Below are 20384 nucleotides of genomic sequence, written 5' to 3'. Positions count from 1 at the left end.
TCCTTTGAAAAACATGCTGTAGTTCTCATACAACATGAGTATGAAAAAGATCTTTCTAAAGACACAAAAGTGTGCATTATCTTAAAAAAGGGAAAATATCAGGAAGAGGCAGCAATAAAAAAGTTACTGTAACATAAGGGAGGGGTGATTTGGACTGGAATATTGGGAAGTAAGATGGTGGGTCTCTTTAAGGGTGTCAAAAGGGTCGGAGCCGATGGTGTAGCGGACGGTGCTCCGACACATGGTGCTGATGCACTTCTGGCGACCCGAGTTCGAATCCCGGCTCGAGGTCCTTTGCCAATCCCTTACCCCTCTCTTCACCCTATACTTTCCTGTCATCTCCCTAATTACTTTTTCTACAATAAAGGCAAAAATGGCCCAAAAAATAACTTAAAAAAAAAAAAGGTGTCAAAAGGACAACTGGAAGATATGTCGAGTTCCTAATAGATGGTTTTTCACTATGGGATATGAGGCAATACAATTTTTTACTGTTAAATTGCTTGAATGTTATTCTTTTATGCAAAAATTTCCTAATACTGTTAAAAAATTATATTAAAATGACCACATGTGAATTTGTAGAGCAGTTGGAGTGATTTTATGTTACTCTTAAATGTGAAATAGAATAGAATAGAATAGAATAGAATAGAATAGAATACAACTTTATTGTCCAGCCAAGGCTGGAAAATTGTCTTTGGTCTCACCAGACCTATAAAACATCATAATACAAAGATTAACATACAGTATAACAACATACCATCATCAAATCACATCGGTGCCATACATACATCTCTCCGCCCATCTTATCCCGTTACTGCAGTTGTATACCTACACTCAGTGTACAATATACTTCCTCTCCTGTAACAAACATTCCAGTTAATGTGGTTTATTCATTATATTAATTGCACTTGGTATAAAAGATCGCTTATATATGTTCCTGTTTGCCAAAGGCACCCTGTAACGTCGTCCTGAAGGAAGGAGCTCGAACTCATTGTGGAGGGGGTGTGTATTGTCACCAATGATGCTCATGGCCTTTCTATTTAAGGCTGTACTATAAAGGACATCAAGTGACTTTTGTTGCCGGCCTATTATCTTTCCTGCTGTTTTGACTATCCTACATAACTTTTTTTTATTTGTAAGTGTTAAGTAACCAAACCAGACTGAGATATTAAACACAAGCATACCTTCTATTAGGCTGACATACACTTTCTCTAAAATGTTTTGGCTAACACTGAACTCCTTCAGTTTCCTAATTAAAAACATTCTCTGTCCGGCTTTTTTACAAATCATTTATCTAATTTTTTAATGCTAAAAATTAAGACCTTACGGGGCTGTTTCCCGGACAGGGATTAGACTAGTCTTAGACTAAAATAAATTTAAGAGCTGTCCAAACTGAAAACAACTTGCACTGACATATCTTAAAATACATCAGTGCCCTTTACTTGCGCATTTTGAGGCAAAACAATGTTTTTAGTAAGGCATGTTTTTTAAAACTAGTTAAATTTCCTAATTAAACTAAGGCCTATAGTCCTTAAGAAACGACTTTTCCCAACACTGTTGATAATTGGGATAATTTTACCGATTTAGATCTTTGAATGTTGTTCATAAAGATAAACATAACTTATTTTTAGTTTTAAATCATTAAATTTTTTTGATCATCAGGAGAGGATTAAAATATCCTGTTACATGTTTATTTACAAATTCCCTCAAAACATCTTCTCATGCAAACTTTGATAACATTTAAACCCCAAAAAAGATAATTCAGTCAAGTACAGATTATAAAAACAAAAATAGTTATTTCATTATTTCTTGACATCCACATAAGCTCTGCAACAAACAAGTGACTGAAATTATTAGCTCACCTCCAGAGTCCACGTGTGCAAAGCGGTGTCCCAAATCACCTACTATGCCCTAATAGTATGTACGGTTTTATTTCTGTACATTTCTGTAAAGTTGCTTTGCAAAAATGCAAAAAATGTATCGGTGCTATAGAGATCAAATTTAATTTAATTGAATACACAAGGTTTTCAAATTCATGATTTATCAAGTAAATTATAAAAAAAGGAAAAGGCAATTTTACTTACAAAGGCTTTGTCTATTACAACACTGAATGGTGGAGAAAAAAAAGAAAAAGGGCAAACTGATTTTCTCTAGTTTTAATGTTGAAATTAAATATTTGACAAAGGTTCTTGTGTCACAACACTTTTGAAACAAGCTGATTTCATCATTACAGACACCTGCTGTCATTAGCATTATTGTTTGGGTGTAGCTAACACTTTAGCTTTACGCTTATTTCTTTAAATTTACAATGGTCTCTTTAAGTAAACCATTAAACACTTCAGTTCACTCACAGTACAAAAGTCAATACATTACTGTACACAGCAGTGCTAATGAAGTGCAGCATCTAAACAAAACATTAAAAAAACTAATATGAACTCATCTAATCTTTGTGTAGTCATTAAATGTATCTTCTATGTCAAAAATAATTTTGCTCTTTGTACAAAAAAGTCAAATAATCCCACATTACACTCTTTTTCAAAAACAACAAAAGCACACTAAATATTGACACTGGTACATCAGATCATATATATATATACATATATACACAAATGTATTGTATCCAAATGTCTAATAATTCTTCATGAAGACAATGCTTTGTATTGCACAAGTCCCTTAATATAAGCACATGCATTAGTTAGTAAGATTGAGAGAAGCCCAGGAGACCTGACAACCATTAGTGGTCAATAAACTGATGTTCATAATGGGGCTTTGAGAGACCAAGTATGTATATGCCAGTATTAATAACATTCAGTCAAGTGTCAGAGGTCAAAGTTCACATCTGAACGTGTAGCGGGAGATTCAGTGGCTATAACTTGACCTTGTTGACACCTTTAGTCATGCTCTGTACGTAAGCCTCATGGATTGTGCCGAGGAACCGCGGGTCGTTCTGAAAACAAATGAAATGAGGTGACATTAGGACAAAACTTGATGGTGTCACTGCACACTGTCGTGTGGTTGGTCTACTGTACCTTGATCAGATGTATGAGCGTCTCTTGCAGCTGGGTTCGACTGTACAGGACAGGGGGTAAATCTGCCGTCGCTATAGGGGTCGTGGGCGTCGGGGGGGAAGCAGGGATTCTGGGTGGATCTGTTGTCTTGGCGATGGAATGCTGGAATACACTGGGAGACAGAAGCAGTGAAGACTCCTCCCCGTGGACAACTGGCCCCGCCTTCAAGTCATTATAAGATCACAAATTAGTAAATTTACTAAACACATTAGTAAATGCATTAGCTAATCTAACAATGAGCAATGAAGTTTATCAGCATTTATTGCTAATGTATGTGTTAACAAATACACAATAAACTAACAATTTTTGATTTTATAAATGTATTCGTAAATGCTAAAATTAAGATGAACTAAGATGTATAAATGCTGTAGAAGTATTGTTCATGGTTAGTTCATGTTAGCTAATGCATGAACTAATGTAAACGAATACAATCTTATTGTAAAGTGTTACCGTTAAACATGAGCTTTTGTCATCATACCACAAAGATGAATTCAGATCACTTTTTCTTTTTTTAACACCATTCCAGACTATATTCATGTTCATCTACTCTTTGGGCTTGTTAAGTCTGACGTCATGCAGCCCTTCCCAGTCCAAACCATCTCAAATGCCATAGGCAAATAACAAAACGAATCACACTTATATACACTTGTATCATAATGTAAAACTACCAAAAACACCTGACCCTCATTTTTATGTCCATAACAAAACCTTGAGATGATTTTTTTATGAATGATTAATATTTTGCTGTCTGTGATTCTGTCTGGAGCCTAAATGTGGGTTATAAATAAATTGTGCTCATAAACAGCTGTTTAAATAATATCCTCTATTGAAAGGCTTGGACCAAGAAACAGTATTCCTTACGTCATGACTTAACAAGCTCATACACAAGTTAATCTATACACAATATACATTAATCTACCCATGTACACACAAGTTGGGGGAAGGTGATTTAAGATTTCTGATTCATCTAACCTGCGTTTTTGCGGACAATAATAAAAAGGAATTGCAAATTGTATTTGCAATTGCGTTTCCTTTTTTTATATATTGTCCAGAAAAACGCCCCATACTGCATGACTGTGGGAGTAAACCCACACTGACACAGAGATAACATACAAGTTTCACACAGAAAGAGCTCCTGATTCAGAAATCGAATTGTTGCTACCAGCACTGAACCATTATGCTGCCCAGCTGTATATTTAAATCTGGAGTATAGTTGTGTTCACACGGACTCACACTAAATTCATGTAATAAAATGTTATGAGGCATGCATTCATAGGTTTAGTCAGACTATAACATCTACTTCTTCACCATCACATTACACTATTAACAAAGTCTTGTTTAATAAAGAGCACAATAAGATGATAGATGAAGACTTCACGTGTTTGTGATGATGGGTGTTGTACTTACTGGAATGGATTTCACCAGAGTCTGGGAGTTCACTTCTTTACTCTGTGTCAGAAGACAGTAAGACATGGGGGAAAATGATAATTACAGGTGATATGTCACACACATACAGGCGTACTCTAAAAATGAACGCATCAAACATTTACTCAAACATACAAATAACAGAACTGTTATACTAACCAAACCAACCCAAACCATGTAAAATACATCACTACTCGAAGTGTAATGATGCATATGTCCTGCTAATATACTTAACTCACACTTTACGACTATAATCCTACAAAAGCAGTTCTCTGTTGGTATTAACGTTAAAGGGGGGGTTTAATGGTATTTCAAGCATTCTGACTTATTAACACAGTTATAGAGTTGTTTCCTCATGCTAAATGTAGGCAAAGTATTTCTGTGCCGAATGCACTTCGCCAGGGTTTGTACAAGTTTCGGAAAGTTTTTTTCGATTACAGTTCCAACTGAAGTTTCAGGGGTTTTCGATACATATCATTCCTTTATATGGGGACTTCCCCCGGAAAACCCCGCCCACCCGTCAATCAGCGGGAGACACTACAACTTACAAACATCTTATCACGCGACACAGCTTTGTTTAATTTCAAAACTCAACAATGGCACGAATGAAGAAGTGTGTTTTTGGATGTAAGGAGAAGAAAGTCAGCCTTATGGAAACAATGGATATAGTTTATTATCCGGGGTAGCAGCAGTGTTTGGATCTTCCCAACCGGGTCACGAGTTGCATGCGGTAAGAAAGACTTCTGTCTTATGTTGGAAATAGGCGCGTGCATATTATATAAATGACACGAACATGTAGTGAATCATAAGTTAAACAGTGTTGTATAGTGTTGCATGACTCGTACTCGCTCCACCCGCGGTAGTAACTCCTCCTTCTTCATTTTGTCGTACGTTATCGGAAAGATTCGGTAAAGCTAATCTTTCTTTTATAAATCTGATTCAACTAAAGACTCTTCAGAGATATAAAGGATGTAATACTACTCTATAGGTACTCCAGATTAACATCAGAAATGCAGAAACAGCGTGTGTTATGTGAGCTTTAAGATTTCTTTACTTTGTAGGGCAGTAGACACGACACTGTTTCACTTGAGTGACTTTTCATTTTATCAAAGTTTTATCGCATAAAGAATAGAAATGACCTTTAACACACCCACCAAGGGTTTTGTTAAGAAACATACTGTAAAAAATCCTAGTCTCTAATTTTTTCAACATGGGTACCTGTAAGGGATTGTGCACACCTAAACTTTAATGCCCGCGGCCGGCGCATGTTTTCAATTGTTTCCAATGGAAGCTCAGCGTTTTTTAAATAAGCCAGCAGCAAGCGGTTTTCTTCCGCCCTGAAAACTGGTGCCCGGCGGTTTTTCCGCGCTCAGCGCCGAGAGTTGAAAAATGTTCAACTTTGTATGAAAAGCTCCGCTCGTCAATGTCAGTTCTCACGTGGCCGTCTAATCACAGTGGAGGAGGGGCGGGACAAGTATCGCAGCAACCAACCGTCTCACAGCTGACGTATCAGAGCTACCAAAGTGCTTGGCTGAAGAAAGCTGGAACTCAGCTGAAAATCAGCTGCCATTCGGCGTTGTCTAGGCGTTTTCAGACGCGTTTAAAAGTTTTGGTGTGCACAACCCCTAAAAATGTAAATGTAACACACGTACGCATGAGAGTGGACTGCGCTTACCTGCACAGACGCTGCGGTCTTTCCAGTGAAGGATGCGGAAACTTTGCAGCCGGATTCTACGAAACACTGCGGGGTGACCAACGAGCCGGGCATGAAGCCGGGCATCCCGTCTCTATCTGCGAGCGGATTCACGCGTGCAGGAGGAAGCCGTCGCAGTGCAGGACCGCCGGAGCCCACCGTGCTCTCCTCCGTGTTCGAAACAGCTGCTTTTGGGGAGATGGGGTGCTGGGTGTCCCTGGTGCCGGACCCCTGGAGCAGAGACACCAGTGCTGGCTCAGTCGAGAGGCGAGGGGTGAGGAGAGGGGCGAACGTCAGGCCCCGTGTGCTTTCTGCTGGGGTGGGATTTGACAACTGGGGCGTTTCTTTGGGCAAAGAGCTTCCAAAAAGTTCTTCTACTGTGATCTGCTTCACTATTGAGTGACCTGACTGTGGAGAACAAGAGGAAAGAAAAAAAAACTTTGTTTAGGAGACATCCTGTCATTTACAAAAAAAAACAGAGTTCCCATGCTGCATGTACGAATGAAAATGAATGCAGTGTTTTGTTTATAACAGACTAAAATAGGAACTCTAATAAAACAAGATCTAAAGGTCAGCTAGGTCTAAACATGAGCTACCTAAGTGTATTTTTTGTAAGCTGCAGCTCCTGACCCATGAACGAGACGAAGTCTTAACTAACCATAGTCCAGCTAACTATGTGTTTAGGCATGCTGCCTTGTTACACATCGCACGAGTGACAGCGGATTGGTGAATAAATAGGGTTTGGTTTTACACTTTGTGACTGAGCAAGTTTGACTGATAAAGCATATTGGATTGTTGTAATGTAAATACGTAAACACGTGAATGCAGCATATAAAAACAGAGAAATACTATATATGCAAGTGAATCACCGTCATTTACAAAAAAGATTGCATTATGTTTAAATAGAGATTGTGATTCTTTTTTCAATTAATCGCATAGCCCTAGTTATGATCTCAGGAAACACGCATAATAAACATGAACACAGTGATCAAATGTACACTAATGCACTTCAAGTCACTTTAGATAAACGTTTCTGCCAAATGCATAACTTTAATTTAAACGTAACATTGATTACTAGTGTTATAAACTAAAAGCCACAAAACCTACATTTTGATTTGATGGGGACTTGCATTTACCGATACTTTCTAGCAGAAGTGTCACATGACTATATAGGTGAATAGCATTCTTTACCTTTTCATGTTGAGTTGCCGTCTGTCGGTCTGTGGTGTCCTCTCTCTTCTCCAGCGGCGGCAGAGAATCATCTCTCTCCATCGACTGACTCTACACACACACAGATATTAAACAACAAAAAATAAGAAATTGCCTTATCAAACCCTTTATAATAAGTAGGGCTGAAACGATTAATCGAGTTACCCGATTACAAAAATTCCTAGAGGCAAAAATTCTGCCTCGAAGCCTCGTTAAATTCCTATGAGGCGCACTAAACGTGCCGAGATCTGATTCACATGGACCGTTGTTCAATGTTCAGGAAGCACACCATAGCGCATGATACATTTTGAATTTAGTTGGCGCGACAGCGGAGAGTAAGGATGTCCATAAACGGCAGAGAATGTCTAAAGTCTGGGATCCTTACATTACATTCTGCATTTGAACCGAAAACATCCACTGCTGTTTCACCAAGCGTCGCTGAAACAAGGTAAAGTAGCCTAAGCCTATTGATGTTCGCAGATTTTAATTCCATACTGTATTTGTAGCGATGTCGTTATGCGGTTTAACTAGATATGATGTTTAGCTTTGATGTTTTTAAGTAGTAAATGTATTCACGTTCAATTGCAACAGAGTATAGACGGTTTCATCGGACGCACGCGCGCTGACGCGATATACGTCTGGATCCGAACTTCCGGTGTCATTTTTTTTAATGGTCTGACTAGTTGCTAAACTGATCCTTGAATAAATGCCTTGTCGAAAATAACAAATATTTTGGTTTCCTAGGTAATCTATATGTTGTTTTTTGTTTGTTAAATAAACTACGTTTAAAGAACTTTGTTGTTATTTATTCTTAGCAGAGTTTACCGGAAGCTACGTGCGGACCATGACAGGCGTTTGTTTATGTTGTTACTGCTGAAACCATCTATAGCCTAAAAAAGAACCCCTACACACACACACACACACACACACATACACACGCACGCACACGCACGCACGCACACGCACGCACGCACACACCCTCGTCCCTCTCACGCCCCAGTCAGACCAATCGCAGCAATGCATCACATATTCTTAAAGGCAGGGTAGGCAGGAATTATCCAAAAAACTTCTCTACAAATTTGTTTAAACTGTCCCCATATACCAACACACAAGTAAAATGCAAGCACTCTGAAAAAGAGAGTATAAAACTTGAGTGTCTGTAGACCTTTCATGACTGTTTTAAACACAGCTCATTATTTCCATTCGGGACGAAACAAATGATTGGCTTGCGCAACTATCATTCTCTCTCGCGACCATGGCACCACCCTTGTTGCTATGGGATCTGCCCACACATGCGCACACCCGATTAATTTGAACGTGCACGAGGCACTCTAGGAAGAGCAAAAGTATGGCAGAGAAAGAGCATTCAGAACTCACAGTACCTGCATATACAGTCAGCGAAGTCAAACGTGGCAAAAAAAGGAATAAACAAAGAAATCAAACAAGAGTAAATATCGCGTGGCTTTTTCTCGAGTCGACGATGCGGTAGTTATATTGTATCCGGAGTGTAGTCCTCATCAGAGTCAACAATGCTTTCATCACAGAAACTCTTACATGCAAAACATCGTATATGTTATGAATCTTCCACGGAATTCACCTTTATTACAGTGTAACTGATGGTAATAAAAAACTTGTATCAATGCAATCTGTTTTTAGCGTTGTCTTATAAATATAACTAGCTCGTTTGTTACCGAATCAAACAAAATATGTTTTAAACTTCACCAGTATCGATATGCTAGCTTAAAGCAACACTAAAGAGTTTTTGCTCTTTGCTCCCCCTACAGGTTAGAAGCGTAATTGTTCATTACCACTGTCGTAAATACTGCAGCATAGCTGGCTCTGATTGGATTGTAGGTCTGCCGTAAAGCAAGTTTTTGTAGTTTTCACTAGAACTACAGGACCACGACCCGACAGTTGGAAACTTCTTTAGTGCGGTTTTGGCCGATAGAGGGCTGCAAAGCGAATGTGAAGGTGCCGTTCACCCCGTTTTGAGTGGATGAACCACAAAATAACGTTTCCAAAAAAGTTTCTAAGGTAAAAAACTCTTTGGTGTTGCTTTAATAGAGAGTACTTAAAGCTATCGTATTTATCACTATGAATATAAACCAAGTTAGGTGTATTATTACATGTGATTCTGACATACGCACAACCGGCGCAACGTCATAGAATGTCTCTGAACAGGTTCACGCCCACTTTTGGGGGAAATCGCACTAGACGTTCCATTGACTTCCATTCAAAATAGCGGAACAAAGCAACCTTCGTACACAGCCGGCAGGCGCAAACAACCCACGAAATCACTCAGATTAAACATATTGAGTAATTATCTGTCCACCCTGCCTGCCATAGAGCGCGAAAGATACATTGGCACATTCAATTTGGTCAATACAAAAACATGTCTCTTTCATTCTCCCAGCATCAAATTTGTGTAACAACGCTCCCTATTGGCCAGAGGTGTCTTACCCGGACATTAAACACGTACCTCATCAAGTCAACAGGGAAGCAAGTGAATGATTTTACTTCGTATTTGAAAGTTACTTCGTATTTATTTATTATGTCTTTATATTTAGAGTAATGAGTGCACTTTTCCGTCCAGCCATACAACTAACTGGCTTAGCGATATTTCCAGCAATCACTGGATGGCGTTGTTACACAAATTTGACGCTGTGAGAATGAAAGGGACACGTTTTCATATTGACCAAATCAAATGTGTTAATGTATCTTTCGCGCTCTATGGCAGGCAGGATGGACAGATGGGTACTCGACATGTTTAATCTGAGTGATTTCACAAGCCACCCACGCCTGCCGGCTGTGCAAAACCGTTGCCCTGTTCCGCTATTTTGAATGGAAGCCAATGGAGGCGCTGCTTTTTTAACCCCCGAAAAGGGGCGGTGACGAAATTTACAGTCAAGTTCCCGGATGTGCCGGTAGTCCGTATGATGTTACTACATGCATCGCGCTCCTTCCTCTCCGCGCGTCTCAGGTAAATGCTTCTCCCAGGAGAGCCGGTCTGCGTCACGCGTTCATGTGTTTTGGGGGCGTGGCTTTAGAAGAAACCCAGAAGGGAGGGGGTGGAGTGAATGGAAAAATTTGCTGTGTTTAAAAAAGTCTTGAGAGGTCTACAGACACTCGATTTTTATACTCTCTTTTTCAGAGTACTTACATTTTACTTATGGATTGGTACATAAGTACCAGTTTAAACAAATTTGGAAAAAAGTGTTTTATACTTTCTTTAAACCTGCCTACTCTGCCTTTAAACTTTTATGTAGCCATGCAACAATAATTTCAGCATGCATTCACTGTATACACCGGGACGTGATGTTGTGACGCAAAGAACGAAAGCTTCACCTAAAATGCACCGCAATGTAAGTGATGCAAGCCGAATGCAGAATTCTATTGAAAATAAATGTATGTATTTCTGCCGAACCAAACTGCAATGAAGCAACTGGTCTGACTGGGGCGTCACTCTTCCTCACGCACAGCACACATGCAGAGACACACGCACAAACACACACAGGTTGCCAGGTTACCATAGCAAATAGGCTCACAGAAATGATGCCTGTCTCCAAATGTTGGAGTTGGAATGAATACTTCTGTTTGTTTGTTTTAAATAAAAGCCAAATGCTTGATCATTTTATAGCCACATCATTTTCGTTATGCATTATTTGTTTTTTGTCGTTTAAAAACACACAAATTTTAAAGACCCAATCTGGCAACACTGGTAATAAGTAGAGGTAAATGAAAGTCAGTCATACCCTCTTGTATTCCTCTTTGGCTTTACTAAGCAGCTCCAGTATATCTGTGGGACGAGTCTGAACACAACCGTTTGTCCTGCTGTCCAGAGCGCCGGCTGGAGACGCCTGCTGTGCTTGCAACGCCTCTTGCTTCACAATCCTGCAATGTGTGGTATAAAACTGTATGTCTGCTCCCTGATAATCCAATCCATGATCAACTCTACTACACTGATGACACTTTCAATAGACATGTTATGTTACTCACTGCAGCATGAGCTGGGCTATCCGCTGGCAGTCCGTCTTATCATAAAACCAGATACTGTAAATGCCCACTGACAGAGACAGACAAAGAAAGAGAGAGAGGTTTCGTTCACATTAAAGTAAATTGCTCTTACAGGAGAGAGTTTTATGCTTTTAAGGTGTAAAACAGAGGTACTGGCCCTACAATGGCACAAACTTTACCACTACAGTTGTAAAATATCTTGTGTATTACAATAAATGTAAAAAAAAAAACTATTTTTTGTTCTATTTATCGGGCCTTTCTACCTTACAGTTCACTTACAGTTCTTTATCTGTACCCTTTAATTACATCAACATGATGTTTAGAGGCCAAAAATAGTTTTAAAAGTTTGTAAGTATTTATAAATGACTATAAATTAACTTACAGTTGCCATTCCGGTACAGCAGAAAGGGATCTTGGAGCTGGAATTCCAAGTCCTTATTGATCGGCTCCACTAAATTTTCAGTACTCAAACGATTCATAATTGTAAAGCCATGATGTGGGGATGCAGACCTGTGAAGAAACATACTCATATCAATGTTCACGTACCTGTGCGAGACGGGCAACAGTCAAATATCATGCTTATTCTGGAGCTAAAAAACAGCAGCAGTCCATTCTTACCTTGCAGACACAAACAAGGTGCCTTCAATCTCAGTCTTTTCCTGTTTAGAGACAGATTTATTAGTCTTCAAATATCAGAAATGTGTTAAGTCTTTAAATATCAGCTACTTAAAGGCGGAGTGCACAATGTTTGAAAGCCATTGTTGATATTTGAAATCACCTAAACAAACACGCCCCTACCGCAATAGAATCTGGACCTTCTTTTAAAAGACCCGCCCCACACATACGCAACCCGGCAAGGATGTAGTTTAGTAGACACGCTCCTTACTGCTGATTGGCTAGAAGTGTGTTTTGGTAGTCGGCCCGTCTCCTTTTCCAAAGCGTTTTTCAAACATTGTGCTCTCCGCCTTTAATGCTCACTGTACCAAAGATACTGATTCAACAAGATTAAGCACAGTTATTACTATGGGCACTGTTCAATCATCCATCAATAAAGACTGATGATTCTCTGTGAGGAGCTCTACTGGTAGTTTTCATGTGTCCTCACACACTTAGGGGAACCTAAGCCCTGCTGGAGGGCAAGAGAGCCCTATCTGCTGTTGTCCACAGGTGAAGAAGTGACTTATTTCTTTAGTTTAACCTAAATAGTTGTTGTGCAATAAAATCCACTAACCAATGAGGAGACGATCCCGGCCTATACTTCTACAGAATCCTTTAGATACGAAAACCCAGAAAGGAGGACTTTTATGTGAAACGTATTTGCCTCTGCCCCCAGTGAAGGGAAACAATCACATTTACAGTGTATTTACAGGACCACTTTATCAAAGGTAACCTTATGTTACACTGGATATGTTAATCATATTTTTTGTCATAAATTATTATCTTTGCCTAATTTTCTTACCTGGATTATTGTTGCATACTGAGGCAAACAACTACAGTGATTAGTTACACTAACTAACTACTAAAGTTAACTTTTATATAACTTTTGTAATTTTACATGACATCTCTTAAGAGTTAAAATGCAACATTTGCAAATTCTTTTGCATTTTTATTAGATACTTTGTTGTGCTTAGTTGTGCAACTTCCTCCGACATATCTTAAAATGTAGGTGCTAGGGATGCATATCAATTAATCGCGATTAATCTATAGCAGAATAAAAGTTTTTGTTTACATCATATGTGTGTGTGTACTGTGTATAATAACTTTGTATAGTTAAATGCACACACATGCATGTATATATTTAAGCAATGTTTACATGTGTATATACATTTGTATATTTATGTATAATTTATATTATATATAAATATAAATACTTAATATATAAATATATTTTTTTCTTAAAATTATACATGCATGTGTGCATATTTATATATACATAATTATTATACACAGTTCACACACATATATGATGTAAACAAAAACTTTTATTCTGCTATAGATTAATCGCGATTAATTGATATGCATCCCTAGCGAGTGTTGTGTCTTAAGATGTACACCAGTAACATTTATTTATAAATTATGCTTTTAAAAATTACTTAAATATCCCAATTTAACTAAGGCCTAGTCCTGGCTTAAGCTAAACCCTGTCTGGGAAACTAAGACTAGACCTTGACCAAAATAAATGTAAGAGCTGTCCAAACTGGTAGGGGTGGTTTTTCGGACAGGGTTTAGCTTAAGCCAGTACTAGGCCTTAGTTTAAAAAGGAAATATAACTAGTTTGAACAAACACGCCTTACTAAAAACATTACTTGCATTTTGAGGCAAAACAAATGGCACTGATGTATTTTAAGATAAAGTCAATGCAATTTGTTTTCAGTTTGGACAGCTCTTATATTTATTTTAGTCTAGGACTAGTCTAATCCCTGTCCGGGAAACCGCCCCGTAATGTTTTTAGTAAGGCATGTTTGTTAAAACTAGTCATATTTCCTAATTAAATTAAGGCCTAGCCCTGGTTTAAGCTAATCCCTGTCCGGGAAACCGCCCCTAAGAGTATTAAACTTGTGCTCAGAGTGACCTTTATTGCTTTTCATTAATATGATTTAATATATTATAATATAATACAACATGATATTATAACAATAATAATATTATCCTAGCGGCAGTATAAGGCGAGGAATTTTCCACAAAATACATATAAACATATTTAAAGTTAAGATCTAGCAATAACCTGACTTTTTTAGTGAATATAGATGGTTTCATTAGACATTATTGGGGTTACGCATCTGAACTTAACTTCCGGTGTTTGTTTTATGGTCTGACTAATGGCTAAACTGAACTCTGAAACGCATACCTCTGTAAAAATAACAAATGTTTTGATTTTCTAAAGACGAGGGGAGACAGCGATCATGGATCACTGCTATATGTGAAGGGAGGTTAAAATAGTACACATTTTACAAAGTAACGTTAGCTCAGTGTAGTTTTTAGCTATGATTTAAACTAAGATAATCTAATTCTTGTTTATTTAACGTTAGCTTGTTATCAGAAATAAACTACTCTGAAAGGGACTTAGTTGTTGTTGATTCTTTGTAAGGTTTATCAGAAGTTACGTTTGTTCCATGAAAGCTGTTTATGTATGTTGTTACTGCTGAGAGTGTCTAAAGACAGGTATTGGATCAGTACTCTGTATCGACTTATATCATGAGCCCAAATATCAGAATCGGTAACTGAAAGGATATTGGAACATCTCTAGTTATATTATATTTATAAAGTTAAATGGAATGGAAAATGCCTTACTTTGATCATTTTACAGTTGATGTTAAAACGCACTTAAAAATGTTTTTAAAAAAACTTAACAGCAAGGAATTATACAGCGGTGTGCCAGTGTTTTAATGTATTTCTGTCCTCGTTTAATATATTTGTTTATTAATTAATATTGTATTTTCTCATATATATTTTCTGTCATATATGATTATATGTAGTGATGTTCTGTTCGCGTGGTTAATTTTGGATGGAGCTGGGCTGTGATACTCGTTGGAGAGTCCATTTAATTATGTTATTATCAGAAGCAGATGCTGTTTTAGTGTAAGTCGTGTGCTTTTTGTGTGTCGTTTCTTCAATGCTTATCTTTATTTACTTTAGTCGTAACGTTAGATGGTTTGTTCATGAGATAAGAATCAGTAGATTGCACCATGGAGCTTGTGGCGTTGCTATTAGCAACTGCAAGCTAACTGTCCCGTGCTGATCGAGTAATAAATGTTGAAATCTCACCCATTCATTTGCTTTGGAGTTGAAGGTGTAAAGCGCGACCTGTCCCGTGACATCCAAGAGTTTCACTATGTAGGGATCATAGTGCTGCAGAGCCGCTAGACTCATCATCTGACCCGCTTTATTCACACTCTCCATCTTCTTCTTCTTTTTCTTCTTCTTCTTCTTTGGTGTTTATTGGCGGTTGGCAAACCAACTAGTAGGTGCATTACCGCCACTAACTGGACTGGAGTGTGAAACAGGATACATGCTTATGAGATACGTGAATTAATTAAAAAAGAAAAAGAACAAAAAAAAAACGAAAATCTAAATTCTTTTGCTTAACTTTGTTTCTCTTATAAATTTAATGATGTAGTCATATATTTTCCTTTCCCCTAGAATACCTGCTATAGAAAAGTCTTGGTGATCCACATTCTTTAATGACTGAATAAACTAACATCTTTCTTTATTATATTTCCTACAGTGAAGCAGAACATGTTCAACAGTTTCTTGTTGACTACAATCATTGCATTCCCCAGTTGGGTGTTTACCAATTTTAAATAAAGTATTATTAAGTCCTGTGTGACCTATTCTCAAACGAGTTATTATATTCCTTTCCTTTTGATTCCTGCTTTCCTTCTTTCCAGCACCAACCTGTTTTTGTATATTATATAAATGTCTACCTTTTTCAGTGTCATCCCAATATTCCTGCCATAGTGATTGTGCATAATTCCTGATGTGTCACTCTCCATCTTTACCTCTGCACGGAACACAAGGAAGGATGCACACTTCCGGTTACTGCTTTACCACGGGCACGTTCAATCCAGGGGGGCAGGGTTTCATATTTTATTGAAGCTTCCCTGGACCCGGCCATTGCTTAGCGAACACCCATCTGCTGTTAGCATCCCATTGACTCCCATTCATTTTGGCGTCACTTTGACAGCGAATAACTTTACATCTGAGGCCCTTTTTAAGACTCCATTTGTCCATTAATTGTTTCTAAAGAAACACGAAAACGTATAAAAGTCTCCATTACCATGTATCATACGTTATGGCCCAGTAGAAGCAGTTTTTGTAAAAATAGGCTAACGATTGCATCATAATCTGTGACTTTCTGTCGCACAGTAGTAGAGAAATTACCGTATGGACTGGGAGAGACGCTCACAAGCAATCTTTTACTGACTATGAGGAAATCGGGTGGACGTGAAGGCATAAAGTCAAGAGAGATTATTTATCAGAATACTTACCAAAATTTGCTCCTGTTCACGCTTGCCGTCTCTGCACGATTCGGTGGGTGATTCAGATTTCTCGTGGCACGGCTATTGGAAGACTTACAATTGTCAGACAGGTTGCTCACGTGACATCTACGTCATTAAGCTCAGTTTGAGTCTGCGCAGTACGCTCGACACCCAGGAAGTGCGTGCTTCTAATTGACTTCACTTGTCTCTGTTGAATCCAGTGGGGTCGCTGTGTCCATTTCTTTTACTGTCTGGTTCAATCTCACACCGGTGCACAACGTTTTGCTACGGTTTCCGGGTTGAACGACATGTTTCCTGGAAACGGTGTGCAACGGAATGCAACAGGTTTTAGAAGCGTTTTCTCTTGTTTGGTGGGTGTGTCAGAAATGTCGGCCCAATCAGCGGCAAGATGTATAAAACCACGCGGTAGTAAAGAGACAGCTCGCTCAATGGGTTCAAGTTGGAATGTTGTCTTTCATTCTGGACGGCAAGGTCAGTGACTGTAACATTGAGCGTCTTTTACAGTATTAAACACACATTTATAACGATTTCATCAAGCTTTAGAAACATTTAAAAAAGAACACAAAGAATGGCCTCTCAAAAAAAAAAAAAGGCCTCTCAGCTACCGTAGTTGCAACTAACGTCATCACAACAGGGCGTTCAACGCATCACCGTTTCTGTTTAATAAACGTTGTGCAACGTTTTGTCGGGGCTGAACGCAGCCCACATGTCTCCAATAGCATAGACATACGTAGACACCTCGTAGACTGAGCTGCCTATTGGAGCTGACGTATCGCGTGGCCGCCATCTTGGATGGGTCTCCAGTGCACTCCCTTGCATTCATTTCTAATGAGGAATAATCATAACTCCACTAATTTTCACCGGATTTTCACATGGTTTGAGTTGTTATAAGCGGCAGAGATTTAGTTATGATACAGGACGCTGTCACACATTGAAAAATACTGCTTTCATGCTAAATACTTTGTATTATTATTGTATTATTACAGAGGCAGACACTACTTAAGTATTTTACTTTCTACATAAAAGTAAAATTTTCAAGTATCTGTATTTAATCAGTGTTTTTCTTTGGAAAACTTATATTCCAACGCATATTATCATAATTTTTACTCCACTACATTTCATAATTTCAAGTTTTTGGTTTATATGTAAGTACATTAAACATCTACTTTTTTACTTTTACTTAAAAAGTACTTTAGTACACGCTACTGAAGCGCCATCTAGTGGCTGTTGTTAAAAACCATAGATATATACGCACAACCGGCGCAACGTCATAGAATGTTTTTGAACAGGTTGACACCCACTTTTGGGGGAATTCAGACTAGACCTTCCATTGACTTCCATTCAAAATAGCGGAACAAAGCAACGTTCGTACACAGACGGCAGGCGTAATTAACTTATGAAATCACTCAGATTAAACATGTTGAGTAATTATCTGTCCACCCTGCCTGCCATAGAGCGCGAAAGATACATTAACATATTTAATTTGGTCATAATAAAAACATGTCCCTTTCATTCTCCCAGCGACCAAATTAAATGTGTTAATGTATCTTTCGGGCTCTGTGGCGGGCAGGGTGGACAGATAATTACTCAACATGTTTAATCTGAGTGATTTCATAAGTTATTTACGCCTGCCGGCTGTGTGGGAACGTTGCTTTGTTCCGCTGTTTTGAGTGGAAGTCAATGGAAGGTCTGTTTTTTTATCCCCCAAAAAGGGGCGGTGACGAAATTTACAGTCAAGTTCCCGGATGTGCCGGTAGTCCGTATACACTAGATGTCGCCTTGGCTAAGGCAGTTCATTGGAACGAATGCGTCAATAGAGCCGCCATCTTGGAACAGGGGAACTCCGCATCAGCGTCATTATAGGCAACGCTCTAATGGAAGTAAAATCTAAATAAATCGTTATGAATGCGATTTTCTAGTTGTTGTTTTTTGTTTCAACGGTCAGATATGTGTTTTTCATTGAGTACAGAAAAAATGTAAGGTTTTGATATTAATATAATCTACATTTTTTTAAATATAATGCATTGTGCTACTAGGCCTATGTTTATTAGTCACATTCTTCCACTTGAGTAAACTTCGAAAGGAAATATCGCTACTTACCTTAGCCTACTGCAATACAAAATTGCTACAATGGTGTGACTATACATGTTAATTTAAACATTTAAATTGTATTGTTAAATACCGTGTTTGTTAAATGAGATACACAAAGCAGGTGGAAGCAAATCACAAATTTGAGAGGAACATAATGTAAAAGTTAGATAGTTGAGATTGCAAAGATTGTTTAATCTTTTATTTATTCCCATTCCGCAATACTTTTATCACATTAAATAATATTAAATAATTATGTACTAAAAACGCATTTATACAGAAATTTATACAGCCCGCAATACTTTTATCACATTAAATAATATTAAATAATTATGTACTAAAAACACATTTATACAGAACCCCCTGTTATTAGTATCCTTGCAACAACACTACCTTACACAGTTTCTTCCTTAGACTTCTGCTCTGCAGCTGCAGAGTATGAACCTTTGCCACATGGTGTTGTGTTGCCTCGGCTTATGAAAGGTGCAGACAACCAGTGAAATTAAGCTGAAGTGGTGGTTGTCTATTCCATCTTGAGTGTCAACAATATGATCACCAAGACCAAATATGTCCTCAGAGCCTACTTCTGCCTTTACAACTCTGTTTAATAGAGACACTGGGCACTGATGGGCTGCGGAGTTGATGTTAGAGGCTCGTCGGATGCAGTGCTCAGCTGAGTGAATCACTTTAACAGTACCTTTACTGGGTATTACCAGGCCTCCGTTGTTTCTGAGGGTAAGCAGATGGTATGTATCGTCAAAAGATGGGATGCTCGACGCCACCAAACTACTACGACAATCATTGCATGCAAGTTTTGTTATGACTTGCCGAACTACAAATCCTGCAATGTAAACCAGCGCATTGTCAGTTAGGCACCCAAAGTTTGTTGCTAAATATCTGTGGTCCAACACTACACCGGTAATTTGCTCAAAGGGAGAGGATGAAATGTTGTCTTAATCTTCAGCTGGTACCACAGATGACATGTCAACGGCTGAGAGACACGTAGTGTCATCCTGTGGTTGAACGTTGCCTGACTTCCCTGGAGCAATCCCACAGCGGACCATAATGCGCCGGAAATAACTTGAGCAACAGTTGGATTGTTGTTCCATCCACCTGAAATTAAAAAAGTATATTCCAGGTAAGTGTATATGTATATAGGGCTGTCAAAATAAACGCGTTAATAACGCGTTAACGCAAATTCATTTTAACGGCACTAATTTTATTAACGCGCGATTGACACAACACGCAATTTCTGTTTGACCCACAGCTGGACTGCAGGACTTCTTGATGTTAAAATAATTATTAAGAGAGATAAAGTTCGGGATCTGATTGATGTTAAAAGAGTTATTAAGAGTGACAAGCAGGGCTCAACGCAAATGATTTTTTATACTGGCCTGATTGGGCCAGTGGTTCAGGTTTTCACTTGCCCTGACAAAATTTTCACTGGCCCCAATAAAAAAATGTCAGTGTCACATATTTAAAAATATTAATTCAAAAGTCAAATATAATTGTATACAACAGACATGTTTCAACATGTTTTCTTTTGTCGTGTTACCCAAGTAAATGTCTGCTTTCAAGATGTTAAATAATATACATTGATGAAAATATATTTTAATGACTGAGGGTGAAGCACTGGCCCGATCGGGCAAGTGACAATACTTTTTACTGGCCCGAAAGTCTCTCACGCTTGCCCCGGCCACCGGGCAGTCCTTTATGTTGAGCCCTGGACAAGACTCAAAAGCGATGTCTGACGCAGACGTCTGAAGCACATGCACACAAACGAGCGAGTGGTTGACCCTGATATATATAGACATCTAACACAAAATTACAGGTTAAAAAAATATCTGTTTTGACAAGAATTCACGCAGGTATGACCTATAATCTGTTATA

The 20384-nt window shown here is 38.4% G+C and overlaps 1 protein-coding gene across 1 annotated transcript; it reads right to left on the bottom strand.

The window, feature by feature from the left end:
* Window positions 1–2138: 2138 nt before the first annotated feature.
* On the bottom strand, window positions 2139–15339 carry dcp1a (decapping mRNA 1A). Its single transcript, XM_055168663.2, has 10 exons — window positions 15172–15339; window positions 12025–12065; window positions 11789–11916; window positions 11389–11455; window positions 11145–11283; window positions 7375–7464; window positions 6166–6591; window positions 4473–4514; window positions 3027–3227; window positions 2139–2944 (listed from the first exon to the last, which is right to left on the bottom strand). Exons 1-10 carry the CDS (start codon window positions 15304–15306, stop codon window positions 2864–2866), a joined length of 1350 nt encoding a protein of 449 aa, XP_055024638.2. The 5' UTR covers window positions 15307–15339; the 3' UTR covers window positions 2139–2863.
* Window positions 15340–20384: the final 5045 nt, after the last annotated feature.

Source organism: Misgurnus anguillicaudatus, chromosome 5 (genome assembly GCF_027580225.2).
Source record: "Misgurnus anguillicaudatus chromosome 5, ASM2758022v2, whole genome shotgun sequence".
In the NCBI taxonomy this organism is placed as follows: Eukaryota; Metazoa; Chordata; class Actinopteri; order Cypriniformes; family Cobitidae; genus Misgurnus; species Misgurnus anguillicaudatus.
This window is presented reverse-complemented; position numbering and strand designations above follow the sequence as displayed.

Excerpts from the sequence above, each read along its gene's own strand:
- dcp1a (XM_055168663.2), bottom strand. The coding sequence starts at position 15,306 with ATGGAGAGTGTGAATAAAGCGGGTCAGATGATGAGTCTAGCGGCTCTG. Across the intron at positions 11,917-12,024 it reads ACCTTGTTTGTGTCTGCAAG|GTCTGCATCCCCACATCATG; the intron begins GTAAGAATGGAC and ends GTTTCTTCACAG. Across the intron at positions 11,284-11,388 it reads ATAGCCCAGCTCATGCTGCA|GATTGTGAAGCAAGAGGCGT; the intron begins GTGAGTAACATA and ends CACACATTGCAG.